The sequence below is a fragment of the Lemur catta genome, chromosome 11 (assembly GCF_020740605.2).
Source record: "Lemur catta isolate mLemCat1 chromosome 11, mLemCat1.pri, whole genome shotgun sequence".
NCBI lineage: Eukaryota > Metazoa > Chordata > Mammalia > Primates > Lemuridae > Lemur > Lemur catta.
Window position 1 is genome coordinate 26,193,895 of NC_059138.1, and position 16,963 is coordinate 26,210,857.

Here is a 16,963-nt window from a genome sequence, read left to right on the forward strand (position 1 = left end):
TGCCTTCAATGTATATTACTTCCTCTAGGTTGGAATTCTTAATAGTACACACGTATATCCTCACATATGCTCAGAAATAGGTGAGGCAAAATGGGCCAAGGAAAGGTCCTCTCAGTTAATATGCATAAATTACCTGCTTTGTTCTTTTGGGGGTAATGCTACGCATTTGCTTGTGAAATGACTATTGGAGTTGGGATTGTACTGCCGCTCTGCGTCTATGATGCTATTCATTAAAATGACTCAGGAGAGAAAGTTCCGTATTTCACCATTAGATGGTGCTAGGAGAAGTTTAAAGAAAATGGTCTCAAAAGTTACTGATGCTGCGAATCCCAGGATTTGAATGGGGTTTACTGTATAATAGAGTCCAAGCGTCTCTCCCAGACAGGAGCACGCCCAACCCATCAAAGAGTAAAACATCTCCTAAAGCTACACCATTCATTCAGGTAATTATACTTCTGCCAAGTTGTGTATCCTTTCTAATCACGACTTCAACTGCAAATGAAGGATTCTAAGATTCTATTGAGGGAAATGTATGTATTTCACTTTGTTTATAGTTTTCTGCAACTCTCATTTTGAGTATTTTTTTTCAATAATAATTTAAGTAGAGACAGGTAGGTCTCACTCTTTTTCAGGCTGGTCTTATGTATTTCACTTTGTTTATAGTTTTCTGCAACTCTCATTTTGAGTATTTTTTTTCAATAATAATTTAAGTAGAGACAGGTAGGTCTCACTCTTTTTCAGGCTGGTCTTGAACTCCTGCCCTCAAGTGATCCTCCCACCTCCGTCTCCCAAAGTGCTAGGATTAGCAGCATGAGCCACCATGCCTGACCTCATTTTGGGTCTTCATCAATATATTTTGTAACAGAATGTCAGATTGGAAGAGACTAAATGCCTGTTACAATGTATTGGTCCTAATCAATTGTATTATTAATTGTTATGGTTAAAATGAGAAGTCTGAGAGACTAGTCATAACAAAGCATCATCTTTCTATGAATAATATGTTACATAACATATAATTTATGGAATTGTGTGCATGCATTTCAGCTACTGCATCCCTTTAGTGGGCCTTTATTTTCTGATACTGATGATACATTGCAAATCAAAAGTCAGTGCACAGCCCTGGACTTCTGTGAAAATGAATGAAAACAGCCTTGAGCACTGTAAACTTACTAACACTGTTTTTCTTTTGTAACACTTGTAATTTTGTTGTTGTTCAATATGTCTCTACCATCAGAAAGAGGCAGGGAGAGTGATTGTGTTGCAGTTGAACACATTAAACCCCCAACACAAAACTCTCTCTCCCTCAATCTCTTTCTGTGTATGTGTGTGTATGTGTTTATGTGTGCATATGAAATGATAGATTTTAAAAATGCATAAATGAATAATCAAAATCATAGTACAGTCTAGTTCTCTTTCATTTATTTACTCACAAAGCATGCATGTAAATTTCAGGATGAATTTTTCACCAACTCAGCAGCTGAATCTTGGAACCTGATTGCATTCTGCACCCTTCTTAATCCAGTTCCTGTAATCCCCAAGGGGAGCCCCTGATAGCTCAAAAATAGAAAGTTTGGCCACTGCTGTAAAAGCTTTCTCATCTATTTTGAAGCAAGTAATACTTTTTAGGTATCTTTTCACTATTTCAGAATATCTCACAACTTTTCTGTTGCAAACACAGAGACTCAGGAAGAATTTATATGGGGAAAATACCACAATCACTGCTTGGGTGGTACATTTGTTGAGAAAGACATAAACAGATACGGTATATTTTAGCAAACTACATACTTAACCATGGAAGGTGTCTACACATAACTAAGAATAAACTATTGGTTAATAGATTCAGGCTGGGTAAACAGGATAACCAAATCTATGAAGAACAAATATAGTTTTCTGAATATGTATTATGTAATGTAAACCAACTGAGTTTCAGTTGCTTGAAATGTTTTAGCAAGCTGTTTAGGCATTATACAGACATAATGCTTCTCACCTATGTTTTTAATCTAAATAAGTAAACAAGGCCCTGCTGGAGAGATTTAGACCACAAAAGTGCATATCCCTCTTTTTATTTTTTCCTTTTTGGTCTGTTAACAATCAGAATTATTAATAATTATCAGATTCCTACAAATTATAAGTGAAGTATGCTCTGCTATGTTGCCCCTGGTGTCAAGCAGTACTTGGTACAAGATGATAAACTCTCTAAGTGAAATAAATATACCTACATGATTACATGAGGTATAGAGGTCACAAACCAGAAATGTCAAGGTTTACCAAATCAGTTCAACATCAGGGCCTTTGAAATTTACTCTACCAGAGAGCAGACGGGTCACCCAGCCTTCTCAGCTGGTTAGTCTTTAGCACAACTTCAGAGATGTCAGCGAGCTGCCAAATGTGTTCTGGAAGATGGACATGCTGCACTCTATCCCTTTCAAACTGGCCTGACAGAAAATGTGTAATGTATAGAGCTGTGAGCAACACAGGCACAAGAGATACCTTTGGTTCAGTGAGATTGGTCTAGTTGTTCCAAGACAAGAAGAAAAAAAAATGAAGCACAGTGCAGAAAGGCAAATCTACATACAGACCAGCAGAAGGGCACTTGGGTAGCCAAAGTGTAGTATCAGAGCTCTTGGTGCTAAACAGGAGGAAAGATTAATATTCCCTTGCTTTAAAATGATTTTGAAGAGGACAGTTCTGCCTAAAGAATTCCATGGGCTTTATCATACACAATCAATAAATATTTATCAAGCCTATAATAATAGATACATGTTGTTTTTGTCTGTCCAATAACTCTTTCTTCTTTGGGGCTCTGTTCTCCCCTTTCCATGTGGATCTTAGGGAATGTTAGTCACAGTTCCCTACCTCCTCCACCTATCTCTGGCTGCTATGGGCTGAATTGTGAGACCCCAAAAATGCATATGTTGAAATCCTAATGCCTAGTAACTGAGAATATGACTGATAGCGCCTTTACAGTAAGGTGAAATGAAGTCATTAGGGTGGGCTCTAATCCAGTATGGCTAGTATCCTTATAAGAAGAGGACATTAGGACACAGACATGCACATGCATATAAAGAAAAGATCATGTGAGAATATAGCAAGTCACCTGCAAGGCAGTCATCTGTAAGTCAAGGAGAGAGGCCTCAGAAGAAACCGACCCTGCTGATACCTTAATCTTGGGCTTCTAGTCTTCAGAATTGTGAGAAATAAAATATCTGTTGTTTAAGCCACCCAGTCCATGGTACTATGCTATTGCAGCCCTAGCAGACTAATATACCGGCCATTGGAGAACCTGCAGCCCAACTACCCACAAGAGCTATTCCCCTGATCGCAATGTTGTCCAGGGCGGGCCGGTGACCTATTTTGGTCTCTCAGTTTGGAGGTGGAAGAGAAGTGGCTGTGTTTCTGAACTGAGAGTAGCTGGCAGCCATCTTCCCTGTCATGGGGAGAAAGCCTGTTTGCAGAAAGAGAGAATGAGGCCAACATATAGAAAGAAGTCAAGCTGAGAGAGAGAGAGAGAGAGAGAAACAGAGACAGAGATCTAGTGACTTGGTCCCTGAAACCAATTAGGCTTGAAGGCAGATCCACTTGGATTTACTCGTTAACCAACTCGATAAATTCCTTTTTGTGTTAGTGTGAATTGGAAATTGCACTTACAAATGAAAGAGTTCTCATTCATATGTCTATTATACTTATGGCTCTATTTCAGTTGAAGTAGAGACATACAACATAGAGAAAGGATTTAGCTATCAGTGAATTTACAATCTAGATGGAAATAAGAAACCTTTATATGAAATAGTAATAGACAAAATTACATACTAAATTACAAATTCCAAATGAATGTTAATGGAAATAAGTTTTGAGAATGCAGAGAAAAAGAGAAATCACATTTAGTTGGCATGATCCAGAAAGAATGGACACAAAAAGAGAGGAACGAGCATCCTTAAGGAGGAAGTAACAGTAAAGGCAGGAAGAGGAGAAAGTGATAAAACTTGTGCTATGGTCTGAATGTATGTGTCCCTCCCCCAATTAATATGTTGAAATTCTCACCCCCAAGATAATGGTATTAGGAGGTGGTATCCTTTGCGAAGTGATTAGGTTATGAGAGTGGAACCCTCATGACTGGGACTAGTGTCGGCATAAAAGAGACCCAGAGAGCTAGCTTATCCCTTCCACCACATGATGACTCAACGAGAAGGAGGCATCTATGAACCAGGAAATGGGCCTTCAGAGGATGCCAAATCTGATGGTGCCTTGATCTTAGACTTCCCAGCCTCTAGAACTGTGAGAAGTAAATTCTGTTGTTTATAAACTGTCTAGTCTATGGTATTTTGTTGTAGCAATCCAAACAGATTAAGACAGTGTGCTTCTTGAAGGAATAGTAAAGGGAAGATCTTAGCTTGAGCAGAGAGTTATGTTGGGGGGAAAATGGAAGACCAGGGGGAAGTGTAGACTGTCTAAGCCTGTGGCGAGGCCTGAGTACCACCCTAAGGAGTTTGGCAGAGTGAAGTGATTAAGACAGTAGGCTCCAGAGTCATACTACCCAGGTGCAGATATCATGGTTAGATGTCTGATCCTAGAGAATTCACCTACCTTCTCTACAATAGAGTAAAATAGGGATAATGATGATATCTTCCTCAGGGGAATATTGTGAGCACTAAATGAATTAATTAGAGCAGTGCTTAGCACATAGGAATTATACAATAAACGTTAGCTTTTCCTATTCTGTCAGAGTCATTAAAAATTCTTGTGGGAACGTGGCATATGCTAAGTCATGTTTTAGGAAGATTGAATTCGAAGTGACATGGCAGAATGAATATGGGAGAAGAGTAAGAGAGAGAGAGAAAGGAAGTGGGAAAATAGTAAGTGTATATGCAATACTAGCATAAAGTGATCAGAGTTGCAACTAGTATGTCAATAACTGAAGAGTCATTGATTTTCAATTATCCTAATTTCAAAACCAAGGAATGGCTTACAAAAATGCAATGCTCAATTAAAAAGTAAAAACAAATCATGAAGCATTACTAAGAAAAAAGTACAAAAAAAAATAAGTGAGCAGGGTAAATTTTAATTATTTTTGAGGATATCCTAAACATGAAGCTAAGGTGTAAAAACAACTTTAAAATGATAACTTGATTATGTAAAAATTAAAACCCTATGTGAGCCTAGAAATACCATAAACAAAGGTAAAAGATAAGTATATATTTACAATATTTTTGAAAAAAATTAATATATGTCCATATATGTAAGTATATATATTTTAAAACAAAACCTATTGCTACTATACATGTCACATAAATATCATACAAATAGGCAAAATATATAAAATAATATATGAATATACATATAATACATACATTCTGGGGATTCCTTTCCTTTATTTATTTTTAACTCAACTAATATGGCTTGAACATTTTTCTATAACAGCATATGTACATCTCTATCATTTTTAATGTCCTCATAGTTTTCTACTGATAAATGTGCCATAATTGTTCACACTTGAATTATGTAACATTCTAGTATATAAAAATTACAGATGAATAGGAAAGCTATAGAAAGTTCTGTAATTTCACTAAATTTACATTTTTTCTTTCTTTTTGCTTATCTGTATTTTCTATTCTATTATAAAATAATGAATGTGTCTTACTGGCTTAACAAAGGCGTAATAAAAGGAAAAGATAAAAAGTAAAAAATGCATGCTTGATCATTTTTAAAATTTGATTCCTATTTTTATTAACTTGTTTCTCATGAGGATAAAAGAAGAAAAGAGAACATTTCTATTAACTTTTATTTTTGATAAATACAAGAAATCACAAAAAAGTGTGGGTGCATGTATTTTCCATCCCCACTGGCAACCATAAATTGTCTCTATTCTAGAGTTAAATTATGATTTTCAGACTGAACTTTCCCAAGCTTCTTGGGGGTTAGAGACGTGTCAGGAAGGCATCTCCAGGGACCAGCAGGAGGAAGGAAAGAAAGGAAAAGGAAAGGATTAAGAGGGAAGATCCTACCCTTTATTATCTAAAGCAATTTCATTTCTTTCTGGCTTATATGGGACTCCTGTGTACTTTTTTAAGGTTTAGAGCTTTAAAAAGAAAAAATTTACCCAACATCCACTGTAATCCAGATCAATGCTCTTTATTTCTGATTTAGGTTTTCTGGCCATATCTCACATACCTTCACTTTTTTTTTTTTTTTTTGCAAGATCCATGGAGAAAAACAGCTAAAGCACAATAGTCAGCAAGAAATAGTAGATTTATTTCCTCCACCCTGAATGCAGAACCATTAAGATGAAGAAACTGCCCAGAGAGCTAATCTATAAGAAGTACTAAAATATCACTGGATAAATAAAGAAAGAAAACCCTCACCATCATCTTCCTACTCTATCTTCCAGCAGTCAGCACTTAGCTTCTTCTTGAAAGAAATGGTGAGCAAATATTTAAAGACTTGGTTTGAAACAGTACAAAAATATGAGCCTGCCTGAGAGAATTACTTGTCTATCTTCAGCTGCATGCATGAGGACCAACCAACCATGTGAGAAAGGGTTAAATGTGCCCTTTTAGACAGTGTGGGTGATCTGTGTCTTGGCTGCAGTGGTAACCACCCAGAAGTTGGTACTATATCATGAAATGTATTTGTGTCTTTCTACCTTGTTTATGGGTAGTATTATAACAGTTCTCTAGTTCTTTTATAGATGTAAATATCTTATTCAAAATGGGTAATTATCGCTTAGAGAAATGAGACAGTATTTTCTACTCTTTCTGCCCCTGTTCTCTGTTCCATAGCATCAGCTCAATATTATCCATTTATCATAATGGATAAATAGATAAATCAATCCAGGCATTGCCAAGACCCACTGATAATCAGCAGGGCTCCCCTTCCACAACTCTGACCCCATTCATTAGATTCATTAGTGTATTAGTCCATTTTATGTTGCTATAAAGGAAATACCTGGGCCTGAGTAATTTATAAAGAAAAGAGGCTTATTTGGCTCATGGTTGTGCAGGATGTATAAGAAGCGTGGTGCCAGCATCTGCTTCTGATGAAGGCTTCAGAGAGCTCCCAATCAAGGCGGAAGGTGAAGGGGCAGCAGGAGTGTCACATGGTGAGAGAATAAGCAAGAGAGGGGGGAGGTGGTGCCAGGCTCCTTTAAACAGCCAGCTCTCAAGTGAACTAATAAAGTGAGAATTCACTCATTATAACAGGGAGGGTACCAAGCCATTCATGAGAAATTTGCCCCGATGACTTGAACCGCTCCCCCCAGGCCCTACCTCTAATACTAGTGATCAAATTTCAACATGAGATTTGGAGGGAGGGGTCAAACATCCAAATTGTATCAATTAGTATGCACTCCAGTCTTTATTTATTAGAGTAACTATTATATGTCAGGGACTATGACCATGCACTGAACTTGGGAAATAAAAAAGTAAGGTACCATCCTCAAGAAGTCTCAGTCCTTTTAGGGAGCCAAACACATACAAATACAGCTGACCCTTGAGCAACACACGTTTGAACTTTGCAAGTCCACTTATATGAGGAGTTTTTCCAATCTATAGATTGAAATATTTTTTGGAGATTTGTAACAATTTGAAAAAAACTCACAGGGGAACTGCATAGCCTAGAAATATTGAAAAAAATTAAGAAAAAGGCATGTCATAAGATGTATAAAATATGTGTAGATATTAGTCTATTTTATAGACACCACACAGGAGGAACTAACAGAAGACGACTTGATGGAGATGAGTACTTCCAAACCAGTGCCAGATGAAGGGGAAGAATATGTATAAGAAGCAGTACCAGAAAACAAATTGACATTAGGCAGTCTGTCAGAAGGGTTCCAATGATTTAAGATTACCTTCGACTTCTTTTACAAAAGGGACCCGTCTTTGGTATGGGCACTGAAACTAAAGCAAGTGGTAGAAGAAGGATTGGTACCATATTAAAAAAATGAAAATTTTTAGAGAAATGAAAAAGCAAAAATGTCAGCAGAAATTATGATCTATTTCTGTAAAGTTACATCTAGTATGCCTGCCTCTCCTTCTTGCTCTTCCACCTTCTCCAATTCTTCCTCCTCTGTCACCCTCGAGACAGCAAGAACACCCTCTCCTCTTCCTCCTACTCCTTAGCCTACTCACTATAGAGGTGACAAAGATGAAAACTTCATGATGATCCACTTCCACTTAGTGAGTAGTAAATATATTTTCTCTTATGACTTTCTTGATAATGTTTTCTTTTGCTAGATTAATTTATTATAAGAATACAGCATATTTTATATATATATATATATATACATATATATATATATATATATATACACACAACATACAGAATATGTGTTAACTGACTGTTTACACTATTGGTAAGGCTTCCACTCAACAGTAGTCTATTAGCAGCTATGTTTTGGGGAAGTCAAAAGTTATACTTGGATTTCCTACTGCATGTGTGGTCATTGCCCTTTATCCCCACATTGCTCAAGGGTTACCTGTACCACCAAGATATATTGTGACATTGCTACAATTGAGGCTTTTACAAGGTACAATAGAAACACAGAGGGGAAAGAGTATAAATCTATTTCAGCAAACTAGGTAGACTTCTCTCTGAAGACATGCTCCAGTCAACCTCTTAAAAAATAGCTTAAATTTTTAATATGTAATATATAGATGAAAATGTTCCCAGTGACTACCTCTGGGTTGGTAAATTTGTGATACTTATTTTCTTCTTCATATTTTTTTTTTAATTTAAAACCAACATGCTAAATTTGGAAGGAACATGCCCTTGGCCTGCCACTTAACTTCTCTCATGCCTATGGTTGACTAGCAAATTAATGATCTATTTTCAAATGTCTGAAGAAGACCCCCAAAGCAATAATAGCATCAACAAAAATAAATAAATGGGACATAAATTAAAAAGCTTCTGCACAGCCAAAGAAACTATCATTAGAGAGAATAGACAACCTATAGAATGGGAGAAAATATTTGCATGCTATACATCTGATAAAGGGCTGATAACCAGAATCTATATAGAATTCAGGAAAATCAGCAAGAAAAAAATCAAACAACCCCATTAAAAAGTAGGCAAAGGACATGAATAGAAATTTTTCAAAAAATAAGGTCCCATCCTTACTTTTATATTCAGAAGAAGAGAGACTAATGACCAAGAAACATATGAAAACATGCTCAACATCTCTAATCATCAGAGAAATGCAAATCTAAACCACAGTGAGATACCACTTAACTCCAGTGAGAATGGCTTTTATCAAAAATTTCCAAAACAACAAATGTTGGCGTGGGTGCAGAGATATAGGAACACTCATACACTGCTGGTGGGACTGCAAACTAGTACAACCTCTGTGGAAAGTAGTATGGAGATATCTCAGAGAACTCAAAGTAGAACTACCATTTGATCCAGCAATCCCACTACTGGGTATCTACCAAAAGGAAAAAAAGACATCTGTACCTGGATGTTTATACAGCACAATTCACAATTGGAAATATGAGGAAACAATCCAAGTGTCCATCAATACATGAGCAGATTAAAAAAATGTGGTATATTACCATGGAGTACTACTCAGCCATAAAAAATGGTGACATACCTATTGTATTATCCTGGATGGAGCTGGAGTCCATTCTTCTAAGTATCACAAGGATGGAAAAACAAACACCACATATACTCACCATTAAATTGGTACTAATTGATCAACACTAACATGCACATATGGGAAGTAACATTCATAGGTTGTTGGGCAGGTGGGAGCAGGGAGGAGGGGATGGGTAAATCCACACCTAACGGATGCAGTGTGTGCTCTCTGGAGGATAGGCACGCTTGTTGGGCAGTGCAAAGGCAATTTACATTACCAAAGCATTTTTACCCCCATAATACTCTGAAATTAAAAAAAGAACTACAATTTAGTTCCATCAGCCTTAGAGTGTATGAAAATTCCTCTAGATTCTTCTATACTGCCAGTGCTAGAAATAGTTCTTAAATTTCTTTTTGCATGTGTTTTAACACGTATTTTAGAGGGTAATTGGGAGAGGTTGATTCAGGGGCCACTAGCCAGATTTCTCGGTGGTGGTCATGGTTGAGCTGACAATTTTAAGAATAGTGTGATTTTCTTCCATTTTAGCAAGTAAGGAACACATCCTACAAAGAGAGAGGAATGCACTGTGTGATTTACTCCTGTGTTTGATGTGTAGGAGCAGAGAAGTCAGATTGTAGGATTTTTCTATGGTTGGTGGCTTAAGGGCTGGTAGGGAAGAATGTTGCAGGTGCTTGTACTTCAGCTGACAGACTAAATAAATGGTCCACGATTGGCAGGAAAGAGACTGTGATCAATAATGACTGATCAACTTGGAGAAAGTGACAGAATTAAGAGTACCAAAAGTGTCATCTGTGTTTCTAAGCTCAGTGGCACTGAAGGAACAAGGAAGCTCCAAAGGTGTTGATTATGAAGTGGCGAATTAGTTTGAACATGAAGAGATAGAGTTGTGTGTGATGCCAGTTACTGAGTGAGGCTACAGAAGTGGGAGGCTGAAGCTAAGGAGAAAGGAAGTCCATGGCATTGATGAGATCAAAGAGCTGTGAGGTTGGGATCATGAAAGGGTCATCTGTGTGGATGTCAGAACTGACAAGAATGACATCAGTTCTGAAGTGCAAAGGAAGAAGTTAACCCACGTGATAATATTCTTACTGAATACATTGAATGATCCAGAAGTTGGTAGATGATAGTGAAGAGATGTTGACAATCCCAACTCTGGAGATTAAGGTTTTAGCAGAAAAGCCCAGCTTTATTGTCCCCCAGGGTTAGCAGAGTTTCTGTTTTGTGAGGAGAATGGAAATGGGAGTCACCAAGGGCTCAGGAAATGCAAACATGTCCTGAGAGGAAGGAGTATAGCAAAGTATGGGGATGAGGAGGTGGGAGGAGAAATACTAGGCCACTGGATGGGGTCTGAATCCCTAAAAGTGACTGAATTTTACAGTGACAAGAAACTTAAGGAAATTTTCTAGAGGTTTTCAACATTGCCACGTTGGGAGATATATCTGGGTGAGGCCACCTGGTATTACCTTATACTTTCTTATTTCTTCAAAGCTTCTCTTCTTAGAAACCAAATGGCTTTTGTTAAAGTCTCTACATTTGATGACAGGCCAAATACTGAAAAGGTACAGTTTATCTGGCCTCTCAAGCTTCTGAACTGATTATGAAATGTGTTATGTCACATGCCAGGCCCCCGTAAACATCTGAATGCTTGACTCCTGTTCTAGATAAAATCTATCCTTGGATCAAGTCAGAGCATCAGAGAACTGCTTATTTAGGCCCCACTCTTTCAGTCCCTAGACAGACTTTTTTTTTTTTTTTTTTTTTTTTTTTTTTTTGAGACAGAGTCTGGCTCTGTCACCCTGGGTAGAGCTCAGTGGCATCATCAGAGCTCACTGCAACCTCAAACTCCTGGGCTCAAGCCAAACTCCTGCCTCAGCCTTGCAAGTAGCTGGGACTATAGGGGCACACCATGATGCCCGGGCAATTCTTTTATTTTTTTATAGAGATGGGGTCTTGCTCTTGCTCAGGCTGGTCTCAAACTCCTGAGCTCAAGCAATTCTCCAACCTCAGTCTCCCAGAGTGCTAGGATTACAGGCGTGAGCCACCGCGCCCAGCCCCTAGACAGACCTTTATGAGCAGATCTAATCAACTTGTTTTAATTATTTATGAAAGGGTGAGGGTGAGATACTCTGGCTAGAGTCTGGATAATGAATTGGATTATTGAGGAGCAAGAAAGGAAGTGGGAAGAATATGAGAGAATGTTGACTTAGCCTAGGCTGGTTCTGGCAGAGAGAGAGAAAAGTGGATAGATACAGTGAGCTTTGGGGATGGATGGCTAGCTGACAACTGAGTGGGAATTTGAATGCACTTAAAGAAATTCTACCAATTAGAAATTCACTGGGTTTGCAAGCCTCTTTTATAAAAATGCAAATACATCTAAGAGGCTTATGGCTGGGGTGAGGGTATAATTTAGTCTGAATTAGTTCCATCAGCTTACTTTCTGCTATCACCTAGTTGAAGTCAGTCATACTAAAGAGATGAGAGTTTTACTTGGGGAAATAATGTTTTGCATAAAGGATATAATCATGTTTGGGACAGAAGGTGAGATTCTTTGGAACGATAGAAGCATCAATGAGCCCACAGAAAGCAGAGAGAGGAGGCTTCAAGATTTGAGAATACAGAGAACAAGCAAGCTTTAAACTTCTCTGAAAGTTTGCTTGAAATATTGGACCTAGAATAGCAAAAATAATCAGTGCCACATAAAATAAATAATGATTATTGGTCAATGTTTAAAAATAATTTCAATTGTATTATATTAAAGATATATTTTATATTTTTTAGTAAATAGTCTATAATTTTTAAAGCCTCATCTTGCTTAGATACAACAAAAGGTGTTCAATTTTATCTATTCTTTTTCTTTTTCTTTATGTACTCACTTGTTACTGAAAACATAGATCCTAAAACACTTAAAATATTCTCTTTTGTGCAAGTCTGGGTATATTTCAAACTTTACATGAAAGCCAGTGCTCAGAGCTAAGATAAAACTACTGGAAAAAATGAGTTATAGCCAAAACTTGGGCACAGTCCTAACCAGGATTTCTTGGATGGGGATATTGTACTAAAAAGAACAAAAACAACAACTCGCAACCCAAGTAAAACAGTTCTCTTATGTTTGGTTTTGTACTTGTATTTCAAATATGGGGAAAGAAATCCTTTTATCAAAAAAAATAAACTTCATAAAAAGCAATAAAAAATATTATCAACAAGTTTGGGCCTAAAAATTATGAAACTTTTTTTTTCAAAGGCAAAGCATTCAATGGCAAGATAAAAATAAATGTTTATGCTAGCTAGTAAAATTTCCATGGATGTGTGCCCTTCAATGTGAGTCACAAGTCTAATGTCAGGTACACTCTGTTTGGCTATGGAAGGGAACAGAGCGTGTTAACCTTTCATGCTGTCTCCAATCACTCCTCTGCATCTAGCCAAAACCCTGTCCTGCCTCCCTTGCATGGGTTCCAGCTGCATTTGCCAGTATGATCATCTCTTCTTTCTTAGCATCCCTGTCTCTTCCTACTGCTAAAGATAAAACCTGGGATAGCAAGTATATACTGTGCAAAGGCACAGTGGAATCAGAGAATCACAACATTATTGATCATTGCCAAACCCTGTATTTTTAGATATAAGAAAACTGAAGCACAACTAGGTTTTAAATCTTGGTCAGAATTATACATAAGTTTCAGAGCTAGAACGTGTCAAGTATTCTGTTCTGAAACTATGGGAGATGCTTCTCTGCATATTTCACACTTCTGCACATTTTGCAAACAAAGGCCCTGACCACCTTTGTTCTGAAGCAGTTTTTCAAAGATATTGCATATAGTGAATAGCCTTGAAAAATAGAGATGATATGTCTTACTCCAGAGCAAGGGGAAGGCTTGTTGTTTGTTCAGTATAACAAAAATAATGTCTCCCCCTGGGGCAAAGGGCAGGTATACTCACTGCACATTGTAAAAGATTCAAATCACCTAAGCTCAGGGTTCCTTTCTTAAAATGCAAACCACTAAGTATCCATGGGGGATTGGTTCCAGGACCTGCTACAGATATCAAAATTCATAGATGCTCAAGTCTCTGATATAAAATGGCATAGTATTTGCATATAACCTACACACATCCTTGTGCATACTTAAGTCACCTCTAGATTACTTATAATACTTACTAGAATGCCTACATATCACTTCAGTGGATTCAGTGCAGTACTCAGCATGCAACACATTTAAGTTTTGCTTTTCGGAACTTTGTGGAACTATTTTTCCTAGTATTTCCTATCTATGGTTGGCTGAATCCAGAGATACAGAATGCACAGATATGGAGGGCCAACTGTACACAAACATCACCCAGCTGGGGCTACGTGAACTTGGGTTTGGTGAACTAGTACAAATGCTAATAGTACGCTTACTGCTATTGCTATAAATAAAAATGTCATTTGTCCTTGACCCAGGCATCTCATGTCGTATGCCAACACTTACGAAACTGTGGCAGGTAGGGTAAAACTTAGACCCTTTGTAGTTTGACAGAAACATAAAATTTTAGTGATAATTTATCATGTAAAAAGAAAATATTAAGTATTGTGAGGCCTGTTGCTTGATTTTTCAAATATAGGATGACCCTTTTACCATTTTTTGAGCATTGTGTTACAACCAATATATAATATGCTTTATTCTTCAAATCAAATCAGACATACCCACATACATATACAGATAGAATCTACTTTGATTTTTAAAATTAAACCTATGAAATGGATGTTATGATACCCATTTGATAGATTAGAAAACCAAACAAGCAAAAACCAGCAAGCCCCTGAAGTTAAGCCACATAGCTAATAGGTGGCAGAGCTAAAAATCTCTGGTTTCAAAGTTTGTGTTTTGTCAACCTTCAAATGTAACACAGCTTAAAATGGCACAGGCCATTTTGGCTTTAAATGAAATATAAGATTATATACTATTATGTTTAGTTTTACTATCTCGCCTTTTTAATAATACCATATAATTAGGAACTGACATGTTGCTACCTAATCTATATTCAATATTAAATATTCAGCATTCATAACAAACAAAATATTTTTAGTTTTGTGAATATTGAATTTATATTATATACTGTATATTCAAAGCAACAGTCTACAACAAAAGCTACTGTTTATAAAACTTAGAAAATAATGCTGCAGACATACTCCTTTAAATCTAAGCACCTAAGAAAATTATCTTCAGTTAGAGAAAGATAGCAATGAAAGAAGAATGAATTCCATGTAAAGACTGCATATTCTGTGAAACTATCTGTTAGTCACAGAGATAAAGAGAAAATTAACACACTAGACAGAGTACGGAAAGGACTACAAATGTATCGAACTTATAGATGTTCTTAAGAATAAAAAGTGTTTAAAGTAAAAGACAGAAAATACTTCTTAATTTTATGGAAGCAAAATGTAAAATATAAATTTATATAAGAATTATCTGGGGAATTTTTTTAAAACTGGTAATCCATTTCTGACCATAAAGAGTTTTTCACTTCCATGATTCTATTCTGCTAACTACAATGCTAAAGAAACTTAATGTTATGAATCAACCATCTGAAATTAAATAAATGCCCCCCCCCCAAAAATCACCCATACTTTTAAATCTGTAGGCTCTGTTCAAATGTAAACAAATTTTTTCAGATTGCCATAACTAATGGATTTCTGGATATGTATTAATGTTGTATTAATGAACATAACTATTTCACTTGCTTCTCACAAAAAATTACTTTTTATAAAATAAAAAAACTAGCTAAAGTTTACAAAAAGAGAAAATACAGAGATTATGAAGTCAGTTATAATTGTCACATAAAGTAATAACTACAGAACCAAATTTATGCAGTGATTTTAGACATGTATCTTACATTGAAAGTTGAACTGCTGATCCATTTTTATTATGCGTTATTTTAATTCCTGGTAAATGACAGTAGAAGACTGTAATCTTTACAGTGGGACATACCACTGTGGTTCATGTGGGTGTAGAGGCAGAAACTCCAGTGGAAAAGCTGATAGGTTAAGATATAGCATCAGTTTTCTGATTCCATTAGGACACAAATTAATAAAAAACAATATTAAAGCTATGCAGATCTAAATTTTAATTATGTAGTGAAATACTTTCTGGGGGCTCACACTATTAAACATTAAATGGGTTTAAATAAGAAATTTGAGGAAACTTTTCATTGACGAGTTTTAAAGTAAGCTATAATTTCATCTATGAGGGCTCAATATATTAATATTAATACCTTCTGATGTTTTTTTCCCCTCTGGGAACCTATGAAGAAACTGGAGATAATAATTTTTGTCCCAAATTCCTTGTATAGTCAAGACACAGAATTTATTCATTCATCATCCTGTCTTAAACACATAGACAAATTGAGAGGATTGCAGAAAGGAGAAACACATTTGCTAGGAGAGGAATAACTTAATCAGAAGAAATAGAAGTTTTTTAAAACTTAGTTTTATATAATTAAGAACTACTATAATAATTACCTTTAAAATAAAGAAGCAGTCAATTTAAAGAAAAACAGAAAGGAGAAATACTCATCTAGCAAATCAGAAGGCGAAACTAAAAGAATATCAATGTTATGCTTGTATTCCTTATTATCAAGGTCTTCCCACTGGCAAAGCTTTGTGGACTATGGAAGATTTGTGGTAGTGAAATTCATAAACAAAGGAGCTAAAGATGCTGATTTGAGACCTCATTAGTTGGTGTCTGCCAAGGAAGCCTGCATATCTCACATGTTTAAGCACAAGGAAGCAAACTAAAGATTACCTGGAAATCTTCTAATTATTTGACATAATCCTTCCTTTCTGCAAAGCTGATGCTGTATTTCTGGTAATATGTTTACCTGAAAGGAATGCAAAAGAGTCTAGTGAGTTAGGAATTCATAAATGCTAAAGCAAAGGAAACACAAAAAACCCAGATAGTTGAAAAAACTTGATAGTTGCAAATTTTGCTTTGCAAAAAATAGTATTAAATATATTTCAAAGTCAAATACACTCCAAAGTTCTAAAGATCCTAAGTGATTTGCATCACATAGATATTTAATGGTAATTCAGTGTTAAGCCTGTTTCCAAACTCCATATATAGTCTTCACTTCATACTGATGGGCATAATTGTTTCCAAATATAAAACCCAGTTACTCCCCAAACTCTATTTTAACCAAAATTTGTTCTCAGAAAACTTTATAACTATTATCATAAATTCAAATATGTGAATTTGGAAAGATTATAAAGAAAAAAAAATACAAATAAGTTTAAGTCTCTCTTTTTGTTAATTTACAGATTGATTAGCTATCATTCACTAAATCCCACAACTAATGCCAAATATAAGAAAACCTTGTTTAAATCAACAGAAGGAGATCGGTGTAAAT

General features: G+C 36.2%; 1 protein-coding gene across 2 annotated transcripts in view; it reads right to left on the bottom strand.

Moving 5' to 3' along the window:
* The window catches only part of CPED1 (cadherin like and PC-esterase domain containing 1), a 265,832-nt gene that overhangs the window by 183,683 nt on the left and 65,186 nt on the right, over positions 1-16,963 (bottom strand). For both annotated transcript variants that reach the window (XM_045564532.1, XM_045564531.1), the window contains exon 4: positions 16,363-16,438. In XM_045564532.1, the coding sequence (XP_045420488.1) occupies positions 16,363-16,438 (76 nt within the window). The remainder of the gene's footprint in view (positions 1-16,362; positions 16,439-16,963) is intronic.